Genomic DNA, 17500 nt, shown 5'->3' with positions numbered 1-17500 from the left:
CTTGTAAAGCCCATTTCTCATCTTGCCTGACCCTCAGTAGGTTCAGAGAACAGTTGGTTCATTTCTTATTAAGGACAGCCTTTGACGTATAACTGAAGCCTGTTATCATGCATCCACCTCCCAGATTCTGCTCTCCAGGCTAAACAAAAGCGCACAACTCAGCAAAGCCTTTATCATCATCTCCCTTGATCTCCTTGGAACCCTCTTCAAAATTAAGGGCTTCAAGCCATCAAATAATGGGCCCATCCATAAGTGCTGTCACACTTCGAAAAACTTTTTTTTAAGCACCCCCCCCTTTCTCCCCCTTGTCACACTTTGCCCTCATTTTAGCCAATATGACATGCATTAGTATGAATTGTCCCATACCAGTCCACAAAGGTCCATGGGTGGGCAGCAGCTTCTACAAGGAATTCTTATTTCTGCTGCGGCAGCACCAAGAACTATGGGCAGCCCAAGGCCAAACATAGCCCAATTTCCAGGTCTGACAAAGAGCGGGCTGTTGTTGACCCTGGCACTGGCAGACCTTTCCCCTCAACATCCTTTCAGAGGCAGAAGTCTAGTTCAACAGCAGGGCAAAACAGTAAAAACCACTACAAACTGCAGGTGGAAGATCACATGACTAAATGTTCACAGCACTGGATTAAACCCTGTGGAGGCCTCCAGGGCCTAGGCAGTCAAACAGGGGGTGGGGGACCCACAAATTGTGTCCTAATATGTTTTTGTAATTTCCTTTCAAAATCAAATCAATATTATTTTGATCGGTTGTCACAGGGCCCCTAAAAGGCATAGGCCCATAGGCCAGTGCCTACTTGGTAATCCGGCACCGAATGCTCATCCATTTTTATTTTTTAAATGGATTTAGGAGCAAGCTGGACATTAATTTTTCAGCTTGACACTAGGGTTGCATGTGCAATAGAGAAGGACTCAGTCCTGCAATCCCCACCTACAATCCAGGAGTATTTCCACCTCATCTGCCGTTGTGTAACTAGGCCTCACTATCCTGCTAGCCAGCAAACAAAATCTCCTTCAGTTCTCTGAGCCACCAAAAGCCTCCTTCACTCAACAAATTGAGTAGAATCCATTGGTAAAAGAGGGGATTGTGCCCACTGCCTTCACACCCACTCAACTTCTATGTGTTGATCAGTAATTCTGGAGAGAAATCCCATGGGCTTATAGCTTGTAGGCACATAACTCCGAAGATTTGTCAATGTGCAGTTATTCAAGTGAGCAGGCACAAAAGCTGCAGATATTATCCTACCCCCCTGCCCTACCTACACACACCTCTTGATTACTTGAGTAATTTCTGCACACATTCATTGTATGTGTAAAAAGGGCTATAGTTCTTGCAAGATAGAAGAATATCCTGCCAAGTTATGTTCTAGGACTGCTATCTCACATGCCATGTCTCCTTCCGGATTGGAAATATTTCATGTTCAGCCCTGCACTTGGCATCTGACCTGGTCTCTCTGGCTACTACCCAAACTACTCAGCACTTCATAGGCACTGTCAGTGGCGAGTGGCATACACTCCCCATTCCTGGCAAGGCTTCCAGGAATGTGCCAGAAGGGTAACCCAGACACCTCAGCATAAAAGCAGACAACAAGCAGGGAGCAGTACCCACCACCCTTACAGTGGCCTTTGAGTCTGCTACTGTCTCTCAGGCCCAAAAAGAGAAGGCCATAGGAGTTCCATATGAGACCGCTTTGGCTCCAGGCCTGTTCCCCCTCTGGCAAGTGAACTGCCAACTCTGGAGCTTGTACTTCTTTATTGCATCACGGTTCTTATTTTACATAATAAGCTGTCTGTACTCTCCCAGCCTGGAGCAATTGGCTGCTTGGTTCATCATTCCCATTAGGGCAAGGGTGGATCAGAGGTCATGCAGGCATAATGGGTTCCATAATCTAAAACCAGACCCTCCAAATGTCCCTATTTTCCAGAGACATTCCCAGATTTACAGAAGCCGTCCCAAAATCTAATTTGATCCCAGAATGTCCCACTTTTCCTTAGGATGCCCCTATTTTCATCAAAGAAATGTAGGAGGGTATGGAGATATGCGATCCCCATAGGCAGCCCTGTATAGGGAAGGGTTTTTTAATGTTTTATGTTTTATTATGCTTTTATATATGTTGGAAGCTCCTCAGAGTGATAGGGACAAACCAGTCAGATAGGGGAATAATAATAATAATAATAATAATAATAATAATAATAATAATAATAGAATAGGACATCTCTATTTCCAATAATAGAATAGGACATCTCTATTTCCATCAGAGAAATGTTGAAGGGTGTGTAAGAGGAAGGGTTTACTTTTAACTCAAAACTCAGAATTTATGCGGTAACACCCACCACTCCAACCTGTCTCTGCTTTTCTACACCTTCAAGGGGTTGTCCTACCTCTAATACTTTAATCCTGTTGAAAACAGGCTCCCCTGTTTTCAACTAGATCAACTACTTCTTCTTTCCCTTAGAGGCGCCCATAATTGTTCAGGCTTTGCCCTCCCACATGCCAAGTGCCCTTCTCATTCTGACTCCTGTATTCAGACACCCTCCCCTCTGTCCCCCCTCCCCACAGTGTACGCACCTTTGACATGGAGGCTCACAGCGCTGAGTGTCTGGCCAGCAGTGTTGCAGGCTGTGCATACATAGAGGCCACAATCCCGAGCTGTGCAGTATAGCACCTTGAGGATAAAGTAGCCCTCTCTGTCCTCGTAGAGCAAGTGTCTCCTTCCAGGGGACAGGACCATCCCATCCTTCTGCCATACAATCTCTGGCTTGGGCTTCCCGGTTACATAGCAGCGAAACTTGGCGTGCTTCCCTTCATTGACGGTAAAGGCCTTTGGCGTGGGTGGGCTAGGAAGCACTTCTCCGTTTTGCCTGGATTCTGACGACACCTTTTGCCCAGGATGATGCCCCCTCCACTTTTCATCTTGTGCCTCCAGCTGCTTCTTGAAATGGCTGTTCTGGGGTGTAAATGCGTCACTGTGGGGAACACATGCTACAGAATCCACCAGGAGCACAGCTGCAGCCATGGTTTCTCCAAAACTGTTCTGTGCCCGGCATACATAAACACCGGCATCTGGGAGACGGGTGTTATAGATGTGCAGAGAGTGCCAGTCACCAGTCTCTCTGCCCACTTTGTAATGGCTGCTCTCAAAGATGTCTGACAGTTTCCACCCATCCTTTTCCCACTCAAGCTCCCCCGAGACCCTGCAGGCAAAGGTCACATCCTCTCCCCTTGTCACGCGTGCAGAGACCGGCCTATTCAGGAAGACCGGAGGTTGAATGTCGAGCTCTCCTTTGGGTTTCAGCTCTGCTGCCTCCACTTTGAGAGTAGCAGCCGCGTAGGTTTCACCCACACTGTTCTTAGCTTTGCACACATAGCGCCCGCTGTCCGCTGGACCAGCCTGATACACCAGCAGGCTGTACGCATCCCCATCAGCCTCCACCAACATCCGCCCTGATGGCAGGTCCAGCACAGAGCCATCCTTCTCCCAGGCAACGCTGGGACGTGGCTCACCAGCTACCTGCCATTTCAGGACCGCATTGGTGCCACTCGGCACTGTAAAAGTACGGGGGTAGGTGAGAAATCGGGGAGCTCCCCCAAAGGCATCCATGGTTGGCACACTCGGAATACAGCTGAGGCCAGGGACCTACAGAGATCAAGAAAGAACCATTGCTGGAGAAGCTGGGGTGAAGGACGGGGAAGGAGACCTTCCCTGCGATTCAGTTCACTCAACCCAATGGTGATGTTTAAGTGGATCAGAGCTCAGTTTGGCATACAGGCAAGTGGCCATGCAATCGCTTATCCTACCCATATTTTTATCACACTGCTATCCAACCTTTCTTCAGCAGCCAGTAAAACTATCACATGGCAGATGGAGGCCAGAGGCATTCAACCCACCCATGCTGCTCTCACCACCACTGGCTTCCTTTGGTTGTGCCTCCAGGCCAATCCCACCAGATAATCCCATTTTGTACCAACCTGCTTCAGTGATGCTGACCCTTTTGTGCCCTGTGCTAGGCCTGTATAGTTTAGGTTAGCCTGTAGGGAATTAATGAGCAGAAGGTTTCTGCTGTAAGTAGGACAGGGTACTGGACTACCTTCTGGCTCCTATGATCCTGTGGACAGGTCCTCTGGACAAAATAAGACATCAACAAATGCTCTTAGGGCAGGCGGAGTCCATCAAATTCTCCCCTTGCCCTAATCTCAGCAGCTGCTCCATTCTGGCAGCAGGCCAAGGTCAGGGGCAGACACATGGTCTCGGTGTGCAATTCTACGCCTTCTGAAGAGGTGACCCTTTTTCCTTTCTGCAGTTGCACCCACCATGAAGTGCTGTCCCATCAGACTTTTATTCTGCTCTCTCTTTGGACATCTCAAGATCGTTCACACATACCGTATAATGTATATGTGTCAATCAGAGGGGAATGAATGGAGAGACAGGGCTACATTGCACCTTCATTTTGTGGGTATTCATAGAAATCTGGGAAGAAGCATCATGTATACATGCAACTCTATTCTGCCCCCCCCCCTTCATGACCCCAAGTCACACAAGTCATGGGAGGGAAGACCCAGGATTCCCCACTCTGGGCCAGGATGTCTATGAGACAGTTCCAAGGCCACCAGTCCATGAAGATGGGGATGATCATGTTAAATGAGGCTGATTATTGCTTCATCCAACGTATCTCTAGTGTTTTTGCCATCCACCAACTATAAAGTAGGTCAGTATTATCATCCACACAGTGTGGGAGGGGAGGGGGTGGAACGGAGGCTAAGAGGATAGTGGATTCTCCAGGACCACTCAGAAAGAGCATAGAGTCTGAGGCGAGATTTGAACTGGGCACCTCACAGCTTGCTTTCTGTGCCCAAACACCACGCCAGCCCCCAAAGGGCCCGCAATATGCATTCCTGCCCTATCCTATTCTGTGTAATGCTTCACTGATAACAGGCTGACACCCCATGGAGCGGGAGGGAGGGAGAACATTCCAGAGAGCCTTCTCTTTTCCTCCAGCTCTCACTCAAAAGGCTCCGGTTTTCTGTGTGAACATCCTCCTCGCACAGAAGGAGCTGGGGAATGAGAAGAGAATGTCTGTGTGCTGTGTACTTGAGTCAGTAGCAGGGACAGGATGGAGAGAAAGGGTTTGCTTCAAAGCAAGGCTCTGGGTTATTATCATCACCTTGTGCAGCATGCACACACACCACCTCCAGGCTTCAGGTTAGCCAGGCTCTTGGTGCTGCGGTTTCTGCTGGTATCCCAAAGCCAGCCCCAATACTTTCTCATCTTATTCATCCCTCAGTGACTAGGATCTTGGAGGAGCCATCACCACTCATAGCAGCTCCAGAGTACCACTGCCACCGCCATAACTTTGCCTCCCTCCAGCTCCTTCCCCTTTATCCCCAGCATGACACTTACCTCGTAAGGGGCTGTGAGGGGACCGGCCTGCCTTCCTCCCAGCATTCACTAACCTCAAGCCACCTTGTGCATCCACTTTACAACTGCCCCACTCTGTCAATCGATCAGCTCCTCCTCCTCCAGTCAGACGATTTCCACTTGCCCATCCATCCATCTATCCTCATGCCAGCTGCTCTCCTTCGTTCTTCTCTCTCTTTCTGTACCGCGGCGCCCCAGACTGGGCATCCCTGCTGCCGGTCTGCCAATCCTGCACCACTTCCCCACACACCTACCCTCTGCCCCTCACATGCTGTGGGTCCCTGGCCTCCTCCTCCTCTGCCCCGCTCACCAGGCGTCTGAGAGCAGGGACTCGACGTTACAAATGCCTGCAGCTGCTGTCCCCAAAAATACCCTCTGATGACATGGCTGGGCTGATAAGCGGGGGCTGGGGCTTGGCTAAGTATAGAGCCCAGCAGGGAGGAGCACAAAGGCATCCCTCAGCCCTGGAGCTGCCTCAGGCAGAACCCACCTCAGGGGACGGGGAGAAAAGGGTCACCATGGCCTCAAAGCAGGGTAAACCACCCCTCAGGGTAACCCCTTCCCCCACAGGCTGCCTGAAATTTTGGTTCTTGTCACACCGCAAGAGTGACTGGCTTAAAATGCTGGATAGGAGGTCTGGCATCAGCACCTTGTACTCCAGGGCAGCTGCTGGGACCCCAGAGCCCTTATAGGGCCCGCCAGCATCAACACCTGTCCTCCACATGAGGCAACTGGGTCTGCCAGCCTCCATCTTAATTTCCCCAATGCACCAAGGTGACACTATGTTGGACATTCCAGGGCATTGTGGGAAATGGAAATTTAGAGAGCTGTAAGCCTGAAGGAGCCTATCAGCAAAAAGCGGGTGGGGGCACAAGAGGACACTTTGACTGGGGACCCCTTTAACCTGGAGCCATCTCTGCTGCTGGATACTACTTTGGAAGTAAAATCAGAAACCAGGCTACAGCGCTGGAAAGTATTTTATCACTGAAGACTGGAATGGGGAGGTGACAAAGGATATGGCAACATCAGCCAAAAGAGAAGCAGAAGGTCACAGGAAAACTCAATATTCTCTCACTGCCACCATTTCAGCAAGCACTGAGCTGTTAAGTTGTTTTTCTCCCCATAAACTGCATTTTTCATTTGCTTTCCATGTTACAAATATTATCAACAAACAATACTGGTGCCATTTAAACACATGCATCATTTTCAGGATAATTTGCAACTTCCCCCATTTCCCAAGAGATTGGCCTCCTTCTTTCCCAGGAGGGAACAACTGGCAGCCTGCTCTCAGCTGAGAGGTTAAAAAAGAAAAGAATGGAATCCAGGGTGGGGGCCTGAGAAGGAAGGAGCCATAGATCCTGCAATGAGGAACACATAGCGGTGGTGGAGAGGTCAGTTTACAACAGCCTCTGCCAACCTGGTGCCCTTCAGATGTGCTGGCTAGGGCTGATGGGAGTTGTAGTCCAGAACATCTGGAAGACGTCAGGTTCGTAAATGCTGGCTTATCCATTCGACAGAATTAAAGGGGGAACTCCCCCCCCCAACTGTGCTATGAAAGGCTCAAGTTCGGGGCTTACATGTCGTAATGCAATTCAAAAAATAAACAAATCCCCATACTTAAAAAACAAAACAAAACCTGTCAGCATACTGCTGAACTGTAACAGAGATGGGGATGAATTCATTAGCTTGCTCAGAATGCCTTGGGATGTGGCAGACCCTCCTTCCTTAGAGGTTTTAAAGCAGAGACTGGGAAAACAGCTGTCAGGGATGAGGCAGTGGCTTTCCTGGATTGGCTGAGGGTTGGACTAGATTATCGCTGAGGTCCCAACCACATGATTCTAATACCACTATTTATTCTGCTTCATCTAAACTGTTCCAACTGATGCTGTTTTGTTGAGCACCGGGAAATTAGGCCTGTACAGGGCAGCAAGGGTCTTCCTGGATTTCTGAAGAAGGTGGGAGGGTTTTGTGATACAAATCCAAGATGACCCCTGGGCTGTTTGAACATGAATACTGCCAAGGGATTGAGCTACTTATTCTATAACACAGCAGGACACCCACACACCCATTTCAGTTGCCAACCTCTTTCATAGAGCCAGATAGGCATACATCACTGGAAACAAAGTCAGATGAGATGGCTTTGGCAGCAGTTTCACCCCACCCCAGAAAATGTCCATGCCAGACTTGCTTCCTTATCCTTTGGGTCCAGGAATCATCCCCACCAAATCCCTACTGCCAGTGTGAACCGGATCACACCACAGTTTGAGAGTGCGTTGAAATTTAACCTCAGCCAACAGATGCCGGAGCAGCAAGATGTTCTGAATTCTTTGATACGTGCTTGAAAAATTACATTCTTTGTAGTCTCTCCCTCAATCCATGAGCTATTTGTCTGTGTTTGAATTCCGGTCACCACTTCACACATCCTGTGCCCCCAACCCTGGGATGTAGGGAAGGGGTTGTGTTTAGCACTATGAGCAGAAATCTGTGGTGTTGGTTCCCGATTCAGTCAGCTGACCAGCTCTAGCTGGGACAGGGCTATAGCTCAGCAGTAGAGCACATGCTTGGCATGCTGAAGGTCCCATGTTCAATCTCTGGCATCTCCAGTGAAAGGGATGCCTCTTCACCAAGCTGAAAAGGAGTTTGAGAGCTCCTGCCAGGCAGAGCAGATGGCACCAAGCGAGATAGACCAAGAGTCTGATTCATTGCAAAGGCAGCTTTGTATGGTTCACTGGGCTAGGAATTTTTTCCCCGGTCATGCAGGGGCAGCCATGGATTTAGTTTCTTTAGGATTGAAAGCCTTGTAACCAGGCAGGCGGGACGCGGGTGGCACTGTGGGTTAAACCACAGAGCCTAGGACTTGCCGATCAAAGGGTTGGCGGTTCGAATCCCCGCGGTGAGCTCCCGTTGCTCGGTCCCTGCTCCTGCCAACCTAGCAGTTCGAAAGCACTTAAAAGTGCAAGTAAATAGGTACTGCTCCGGCGGGAAGGTAAATGGCGTTTCCGTGCGCTGCTCTGGTCTGGTTTGCCAGAAGCGGCTTAGTCATGCTGGTCACATGACCTGGAAGCTGTACGCCGGCTCCCTTGGCCAATAAAGCGAGATGAGCGTCGCAACCCCAGAGTCCGCCACGACTGGACCTAAAGGGTCAGGGGTCCCTTTACCTTATTTTTAACCAGGCAGGCTGGTTTCTGGCAAGCCCATCTCCGAAATGCGATCCAGGACCAAGGAGCAGGGAGCAGTGGATGGAGCATCCTTCCAGGTGGGGACATTGTTTAATCATCCCACAGTACTCACAACTAAACAAAACACAATTAGTTACCCCTTCTCACCACCCAATATGTCTGTAATAAAAGGGTGCGACTTTTTAAAAAACTTTTTAATGCATGTTTAAAGGTCGTTTTAATCCACTCCAATAATTCTAACACATCCTTTTGGAGACCTCGATCCACTTCAGCACCTGTGAATACCAAACCAATGGGTTGCAAGGTGCCATGCGGTTGTGCTCTTTTGTGTGCGATATCCATGCAAGCTGCCTAGTGAGGCCTTTAGGAATGCAAGATCCTGGGTTGCACGGCAATATTACAGTGCAATCCAATACCTGGTCACCCAGAAGTAAGTCCCACTGAGCTCAAGGGAGCTAAATCCCAGGCTAGTGGGTATCGGATTGTAGCCTGAATCTCCCTAATGATTCCTGGGATTGGTCAGATTGACTAGCTCTGATTTTAGTAACTCAAGAACCAACACGGATCTCCAGGCCGTTATTGAGGGGAGGGGGAGAAAAACTAGGGCGCATTTGCCTTCTTGGTCTCTGCTGTGCCCCATTGCTGCCACCCCAGCCCTCAATTGCCTCCCTCTCTCCCTCAGAGTACCCTACCCTAAAGCCCTGTCCCCAGGGCAGCACTGTCCTTGCATTCCAGACGTCTCCTGTGTTTTGCTGCCCAGGAGATAATATTCATGGCTGGCAGACACTTACGTCAGTGTCAGATACAGTCTCAATGCCATCCTACTCCAGCAAGGGAGTCAGGAGGCAGAAGGAGCCCGGCAAGTTAGATGCACAGGAGGAAACAGAGGAGCAAAACCACATCAGAGAACGCATAGGACCTCTGTGCATGCACAAACACACACGCATCCCTTGGACCACAAACCAGCTCCTGGCCACAGAGACTCAGCTCGCACCCTTACAACCACCCAGCAGCAATTTTGCACACCCTGCACATCCTTCTATTTGCACATGCTGGATCAGAGTTCTCTGCGCACACGGACCCTCATCAGCTCCATGCTGGTCCTGCTGCTGGCTCCGGGTGCCGTGGCTGGCTGCAGCAGCGGGGAGGTTGACAGGCAGCTCATCCTGGAGAAAGTCAGGGCACATTTCCTGGAGTCCCTGGGTCCTGCTTTTCAAGGGGAAAGGGTCCAGGTGGGACGAAGAGGGATCCGCCGGCGCCATGCCTCGGACACACCAGTTGCTCAGAGGTGGGAGGAAGAGGATACATCCCAGGTGATCGCCTTCCCCTCCAGAGGTAAGCAAACCCATTACTTGAGGGCTTACTATGGGAGTTAAGCCACACACAAAGTAGCAATTGTGTGGCGTCTTAAAAATTGACTTATTTCTCATGGAAGGAATTTCAATCACCGAGCACCCACTGCCTCAGATGTAGCCCTCCCCAATCCAGTGCCCCCCCCCAGATGCTTCAGACTACCAACTTCCATCTGCCCCAGTTAGCAGACCTTACACCTGACATATTTGCTTCCCCCAGCTAAAGCGTTCCTCTCCAGCTCTAGAAATCCAAAACCTTCCCCCCAAAAACCAGAGTCCTTTTCGTTGGGGATAACCCAGACTGAAATTCCCAGGTGCCAGAAAAGGTTATTTATGTATGCAACAACAACTGTGGTCTGTGTTTTGTTAGCCCCAAAATGGAAAGTGAGCAAGGTCCCAACTTAAGAGGATTGGCAACTGAAGTTGACAGAATATGCACAACTTGCAGATTTAACATAGAGAATAAGAGAACAAGAAGAACAAACGTTTCAAGAAGATTGGAAATGTTTATTGAATATATGGAAAATAACTGCATACGGCTGAAAACGCTGACAGCATTAAGATAAATTCAACAGAGTAAATAATTTTTGATGGATGTAAAAGTGGAAAACTGATTTGAATGGTTATAATAAAATATGCAGGGATGTATTATATGTAAAATGAACCATGGAAAGAGAAGGGAAGTCACTGGATATTTTAAAGTTTGTAAAATGTTGATTTGAAATTGTAAAATTGTAAAATTAATACAAAAATTATATATATCCACAACCTGCAAATGCTGCTGAGCCTTAAGTTCCTCTGTTCCTCCAGTCCAAACTGGGACTCCCACTGAAGTTCAGTATCATCTGAACATCCCTTCCTTTTTGTAGCTGTGCAGCCCAGTTCTGAGTTTGGATATCCAACTGAGTTTAAAGAGACTTTGCAGTGCAAAGTATGCAATATTTCCTGGAAGTAAGTGAATTCAACAGGACATACTTCTGTACAGGCACACCTAAGGCTGCAACCTTGTAGCCCAACCTAGCACATATTAACTTAGAAGCAAGCCCCATTTTTTCCAGGGTGCTTCACTGGCATTGTGCATAGGACTGCAGTGCTTATTGAGCATTCTTTGAGACAGATACGGACTTTCCCTATTCAGGATTGGCAGACTGGGGAGTTTCCAGTTGTGCATAAGAAAAATGGGAAATTGGTAATTTAAATTCTATGAAATATAGTAATTATTTACAGGAGGTGGGGAGGGGACTTTAAAAATTATGTTGTTTTTTATGGCTTGACTAGCTCTTCTGCAGCAACCTAGTCTTCGTATACAGATGCTGGCATGTTAAGAGAAACAAAAATAAGTCTGCAGTCTTTTATTGGACCCAACTTCCGCTGGCGCAAGGACATGCAGGCTCTCATGTGACACTGCCCATGAGTGTTTGCTTACCCTTATCCCAACCAAAGTTAATTGGTCTAATAAAAGAGAACACCTGACTGAATTTTGTACCACTTTCCCAAGTATGTCTGTATAAATATATGCACCTATGACATTTGCCAGGATGTAGCGAGGCATGCAGGAGACAGGATTGCATGCATACCTAGGGCAGGGTGGAAGCAGCCAACTGGATTTCAAAAGGAAGGGTCAGGAGGTAGCACACTGGGGTGGCATTCAGTGTGTCCCATAAAGCAAAATCCAACCCAGCCACTAGGGGGTGCTGCTCAAGAGCCACACATTTGATACGCAAATATCAGCACATTTTGCTATGGCGTGTGAGTGTAATCTTCACCCAGGTATACTCCAAGTCTCTAGCAACAGATGTGGTAACGGTGATGAGATCTATCTCCAAGCTACATCACAGGCACATTTATTTTAGAACAGGAAAGTGGGCAAATTGTAGGCAGATTCAGTACAACAGGTACAAACATTAAGGCTGGAATTAGGAAATGCAAGCCCAACATAAGCATGCTAATTCCTGCTCTTTTAAGCTCTTCAAAGCCAGTGTTCCATTTTAAAATCCTAGCCCACAGTTGCAGGGTAAAGAGTAAAACGAGGACCCCACGCTTTTGGTGCTGGGAGGAGGAAAAGCAAACATTGTCTGGGGACCAAGATCTCATGCTTTTAAAAATCTGTTTAGAGCATGAAGCAGGCAGAAAGTGTGTGTGTGTGTGTGTGTGTGTGTGTGTGTGTGTGTGTGTGTAACAAGCCAGAAGGGAGATCTGGAAACCAGCATTTAACTTTTCTGCCTATAGGTTTGCCTATATTAAGGGTGGGGAACATCTACTCCTCCCCCCAGTGTTATCAGACTCCCGACTCCCATCATGGCCAATGATCAGTTATGATGGGAATTGTAGCCCAGCACCACTGGGGAGGCCACAAGTTCTCCATGGCTTATCTACACTGTTTTCTGTTGCCTTTCCCAGTTTGGGCCCACACGGCAAGCAAAGCCCCTGCTGACCTCTCTTGTCCTTTGCAGACGTGCCCTGTGGGCCACCTCAGCCCGATGAGCTTCCGGAGGACGCGGGAGTTTTCACCTACATCTTCCAGTCCTCCAGCCACACCCTGAGTCGTGTGGTGACTTCGGCTCAGCTGTGGTTCTACACAGGCCCCGTGACCGTTCAGAGCAGCAACCTCTCAGAAGCAGCATCAAATGGCTCTGAGACACAGGTAGAGATACTCAAGCTCTCTGACCAAGGCCGGGTACCTGTGGCTACCATGGCAGTACCAGCCCCCGAGGGCTGGACCGTCTTCCACTTTGGGGACTCCTTCCTGCCCTACATCTCCCAGAAGATATTTGTGCTGTTTGTCCGTTGCCCTGGCTGCCCTTGCGTGGCGGATGCCGAGAAGATACCCTTCCTCGTCACAGCAACCAAGCCCAGAGGACGTGACCGGGCCCGGCGTTCATCCGTGGTGCCCGGGACACCAGCTGCTTTCAAGTTACTTAACGAACCTTCGGGTGGCAACTGCCATCGGGCCTCCGTCAACATTTCCTTTGAAGAGCTGGGCTGGGACAAGTGGATCGTGCACCCCAGCAGCTTCGTATTCCACTACTGCCATGGGACCTGCTCCGATGCCCAAATGTTCACCCATAAGCCCAATTTGCAAATGTGCTGTGCGGCTTTGCCAGGCACCATGCGCTCCCTGCGGGTCCGCACTACTTCAGACGGTGGCTACTCTTTCAAGTATGAGACATTACCCAACATCCTCACCCAGGACTGTGCCTGCCTGTAGCAAGGACCTGTCTTCAGAAGAAGAAGAGGAGGAGGAGGAGGAGGAGTTTGGATTTGATATCCCGCTTTATCACTGCCTGAAGGAGTCTCAAAGTGGCTAACATTCTCCTTTCCCTTCCTCCCCCACAACAAGCACTCTGTGAGGTGAGTGGGGCTGAGAGACTTCAAAGAAGTGTGACTAGCCCAAGGTCACCCAGCAGCTGCATGTGGAGGAGTGGAGATGCGAACTCGGTTCACCAGATTACGAGTCTACCGCTCTTAACCACTACACCACACTGGCTCTCAGAAGAACTCCTCCACCCCCTCCCCATGCACCTTAAGCTGTTGAGCAAGTTTCCTTTCTGGTTGGACCGGTGACTGAGTCCATCTGCCCAAACCCAAGCCGATTCCCTTTTAAGTGTCGTGTTTTAATGTGTTTTGTTTTAATGTGTTGTGTTTAGTGCTGTTTATAATGTGTTGCAGTGCTGGGACTGTAGAGTGATGGGAGGGTAAAATAGTAATAGTAATGATGTTCATTATCTACCCACTGTAAAGGTTCTCCAGACAGCCACTGGGCTGGCAGGGGGTGGGGCGGGTTCAACAGATCTCATGCAGCTGAAGTTTTAGTCCCACGTTAATTTATTTTACTGAAGAACATCTTTTGATGTTACAACCGAGAATGGGAAAAGCAGATGTTGGGCAGAGATGCTGCTTAATAGTTTCCTTTCCTGCTTCCCTCCTGTCAAAAAGGCATCCCATCTAATTTCCCTCGCAGGAAGAAAAGCAAAGTTTTAGGGAGGAATTTAGAGCAGATAGGCAACAAGAAGGGGGAAATGATTAAACAAACCCTTGCCCTGCCCTTCGTGTTCTTTTGATTGTAGCCGCCAAGGCTGCTTTTCAGCAACCATGTAAATTAGATTCCTGTGGGGAAACAGATAGTTCTGGATCCATTTCTCTTGCTAGAGCCAGAAACCAAGCCTTGTTTCCCAATGCCAGAGCATTATTTAGGGCAGGGATGGAGAACCTGACGCTGCTGACCATTCAGCCCAGCTGGGTTAGCATTGCAAGTACAGACCACTTCTGTCACAAAAGGCATCAGACTGGGACAGCTCTTTGGATCTGCAATAGCGTTCCTGCCTGAAAATATAAGCAGAGGCTTGTTTAGCCTGCCAAGCCTGCTCTTCCCTCACACATGTGATCAATCTGGCCCTTGTAGCCAACTTGCCCAGCACGTTTTCTGGCCTCCAGGATTCTTCATAACTTGGCCTCGCCCCAACAAAAACAATGTCAGGAGATCTTTTTAGTTCAGTCTGAGCAATCCAAAGTCTACCCATTTTTGTTAAAAGTCCTCAATCCCAATACAGTGGTACGTCGGGTTACATACACTTCAGGTTACATACGCTTCAGGTTACAGACTCCGTTAACCCAGAAATATTGCTTCAGTAAGAACTTTGCTTCAGGATGAGAACAGAAATTGTGCTCCGGCGATGCGGCGGCAGTGGGAGACCCCATTAGCTAAGGTGGTGCTTCAGGTTAAGAACAGTTTCAGGTTAAGAACGGACCTCCGGAACGAATTAAGTACTTAACCCGAGGTACTACTGTATGTTGCCCTCCTGCTACCCCAGCTCTTTCTAATCCAGTATCCTTCAAAATCTAGCCACATTGCAGAATCGTAACAACGTAGAATTGTAGAGATGGGAGGCTCCCCCAAGGATCATCTAGTCCAACCCCCTGTAATGCTGGCCCAGGGTGATCGAACCTGCAACCTTGGCCTTATCAGCACCACATTCTAACCGAGTTGCCTTCTCTGCAAGGATCAGGAGGCATGGGCAGCCCAGTCCTTAACCTAAGCAACCCAAGTTCAGGGCCTTCCCTTTTAAGTGCCGAGATGTACCTGGAAGCAGCACAGGGCGGAGGGGAAGTGAGAGGGATATACTGCACTGTGGGATCAGCAGGGTTTTCTACCCAGCCTCTACATTCCTTATAGCTCCTACCAAGAGGAATGCTCAAGGGAGCAGGGAAGTAGGACCTAGAAAACAAAAAAACTTATCCAGGACACAGCCCCCAACAGCAATAAGCATAGTCCTGCCTGCTCGAGGATTGGGGATGCCCCTTGGCCTGACATCGACAACCAGTGTTTAAGCTCCACTATTAGAACTGCTGCAATAAGGGGAAAGCAACTTAGCTCCTCCTCTTGCTGGCCAGAGCATCTGGGGGTGGGAGCAGAAGGCAACCCAGAAGTTTCCAAGTCCTGCTGCTTGCAGCTGTGGGATGCTTGTAATCAGAACACTGCGTGGCAGCCAAAGTGTGGGAGTCTCCTTGCTTTGTTGAACTTTGTATTTTAACATCAGCAGTTGAGCTGTAAAAATGGCTACGTAGGTGTTTCTGAAACTGTGCAAGATAAATAAACTTATTAAAAAAAATCTGCCTGAAACCTCAGTACTATCTTACACCTTTAAGAGATGTTTATCTTGGGATATTCTGGACTCACCCACTTTAGCGAGCAGACTGAATAAACAGTATAGTGGGGAAGGGGAATGATTCACTTGGCTTCACTTGTGTGCTTGCAAATAACTTTTTGCACATGATGTAAAGTACACAGCAGCTAGGTAGAGGACCAGGTTGGTCTCCAAGATAGCACAGGCAGGGTGAGAGCTAGCAGCTGTGTGAAAACAATCTCTCTCCACACCACACAAACTGTAGTAATTTCTGACTGCAACACAAGGTTTTGATCAGCAGAGGGCAGCAAAATACTCAAGGTAGCCAGCCAGCAGCACAAAGAACATGGGTCAGGGCTTGCTTACTTTCAGGCTGAGATTGACTTTCCTATTTAAACCAGCTCACCTCTCCTTGAAGGACTTCAAGAAGAGAGGCAAGGCTGACTGCTTGCATTGAATTGTTCAGAAATGTTGAGGGAGGAGAAAGGAAAATTCTCTCCCCCTTCCTCTTGTGTTTCCACATACTAGTCATTACACAGATTTGAAGACGCCTCTCTGTGCATTCCTTAAAAGGGTAACTGGGAGGCAAGGAGTGTTTCTATTCCATTTATCAAGGTGCAGGGGTCAGTATGAAGGGGTTGGAGAAGCCCAGTGGCACAGTAGGCAAAGGCATCCCACCTCCCCAAAAACCAACCAAGCCCTTAGCCATCCTCACCACTGCCCACTCCAACCACCAGAGACTTTCTGCTGCATATGGTCAGAATAAGATGCTCCCTTACCATGAGCACGAAGCAGCATCCAGAAGCCATTTCCTTTCAGTACCCTGGTTCAGCTCTATCCATGCCCAATGTGGGTCATTGCAACACAAATTTTATTAATTCAGGAAGTCTACCCCACACTTCATAGAAGCTTTTCTCAGGGATGCTTTACAAGATGGGGATAGCTCAGGGGCTCAGCATCTGCTTTGCATAAGGATTCGATCCTGGGTACACCTTCAAGAAGGGCTGGGAGACTCCTCTGAAAACCTTGGAGAGCTGCTGCCAGTCAGTGTATAACAATAAAACAATGAACAGAATGGTGATACAATGACTACTGCAATCGACCCAAGATAATATCCTCCTGATGGAAACATGTAGGTAGGGACAAGTAAGTTTCTAGAGAGATTTTTTGTATTAGCGGGACTGGGGGTATTAACTACCGTACTTTTCGCTCCACAGGACGCACTTTTTCCCTCTTAAAAACTAAGGGGGAAAATCTGTGCGTCCTATGGAGCGAGTGCAGGGGGGAGGCAGGCAGGAAAAGCTTTGCGGGCTTTTGCTCCGGCTGGAGAGGCTGCGTGTGGCTAAAGAGAAAGCCAAGCCAGCGAGCGGGATGGATCGCGCTCGCTGCCTTGGCTTCTTTATCCACACTTCTTTAGAGGGTTTAGCTCCCGGATGGAGAGGTTGCACGGCTATGGCAGAAGCCAAGAGAGCCATCGGGATGGATCCCGCTCGCTGCCTTGGCTTCTTTGCTCTTTGGGGCTGGGGAGGAAACCCGGGCTTCCCCCGCAGCCCTGAGAAGCTCTGGGAGAAGCGGACAGGCTGTGTGCAGCCTGTCCGCTGCTCTTTGGGGCTGGGGGGAATAATATTTTTTCCTTGATTTCCCCCTCTAAAAACTAGGTGCGTCTTGTGGTCCATTGCGTCCTATAAAACGAAAAATACGGTATGTGCAAATAAACTACTTTTATTATTGTAGAGGTACCCCTGCTTTAAGTCATTTACATGCTGTCTTCTCTTGTATATTATTTACTACAAAGGTATGTCTTAATTATGCATTCCCAACGTATTTTTAATTTTCCTTATTCTACTTGTTAATTCAGTGCAATTCTGTTACAATTAATTTTGACAGCTCGATGACTAAGCTCTTTAGCGGAACGA

At 48.6% G+C, this 17500-nt stretch overlaps 2 protein-coding genes across 6 annotated transcripts in view; one reads left to right on the top strand and one right to left on the bottom strand.

Moving 5' to 3' along the window:
• OBSL1 (obscurin like cytoskeletal adaptor 1) overlaps nt 1-5772 on the bottom strand; it is a 69718-nt gene extending 63946 nt beyond the window's left edge. For 3 of the 5 annotated variants that reach the window (XM_079986360.1, XM_079986363.1, XM_079986362.1), the window contains exons 1-2: nt 5412-5772; nt 2582-3650 (exon numbers count right to left, since the gene is read on the bottom strand). In XM_079986360.1, coding sequence (XP_079842486.1) covers nt 2582-3650; nt 5412-5456 — 1114 coding nt within the window. In that variant the 5' untranslated portion in view covers nt 5457-5772. Of the gene's footprint in view, nt 1-366; nt 567-2581; nt 3651-5411 lie in introns of those variants that run through there. The other 2 variants (XM_079986361.1, XM_079986364.1) reach the window with 2 other exon arrangements.
• Nucleotides 5773-8920: 3148 nt separating this feature from the next.
• On the top strand, nt 8921-14383 carry INHA (inhibin subunit alpha). Its single transcript, XM_079947356.1, has 2 exons — nt 8921-9943; nt 12414-14383. The coding sequence occupies exons 1-2, from the start codon at nt 9658-9660 to the stop codon at nt 13166-13168; spliced, it is 1041 nt and encodes a 346-aa protein (XP_079803482.1). The 5' UTR covers nt 8921-9657; the 3' UTR covers nt 13169-14383.
• The last annotated feature ends 3117 nt before the right edge of the window (nt 14384-17500 follow it).

This window comes from Podarcis cretensis, assembly GCF_951804945.1.
Source record: "Podarcis cretensis genome assembly, chromosome: 1".
Lineage (NCBI taxonomy): Eukaryota > Metazoa > Chordata > Lepidosauria > Squamata > Lacertidae > Podarcis > Podarcis cretensis.
The sequence above is the reverse complement of the archived record's forward strand: the minus strand, read 5'-3'. Positions and strand labels throughout refer to the sequence as shown.

Excerpts from the sequence above, each read along its gene's own strand:
- INHA (XM_079947356.1), top strand. The coding sequence starts at position 9,658 with ATGCTGGATCAGAGTTCTCTGCGCACACGGACCCTCATCAGCTCCATG. Across the intron at positions 9,944-12,413 it reads GATCGCCTTCCCCTCCAGAG|ACGTGCCCTGTGGGCCACCT; the intron begins GTAAGCAAACCC and ends TGTCCTTTGCAG.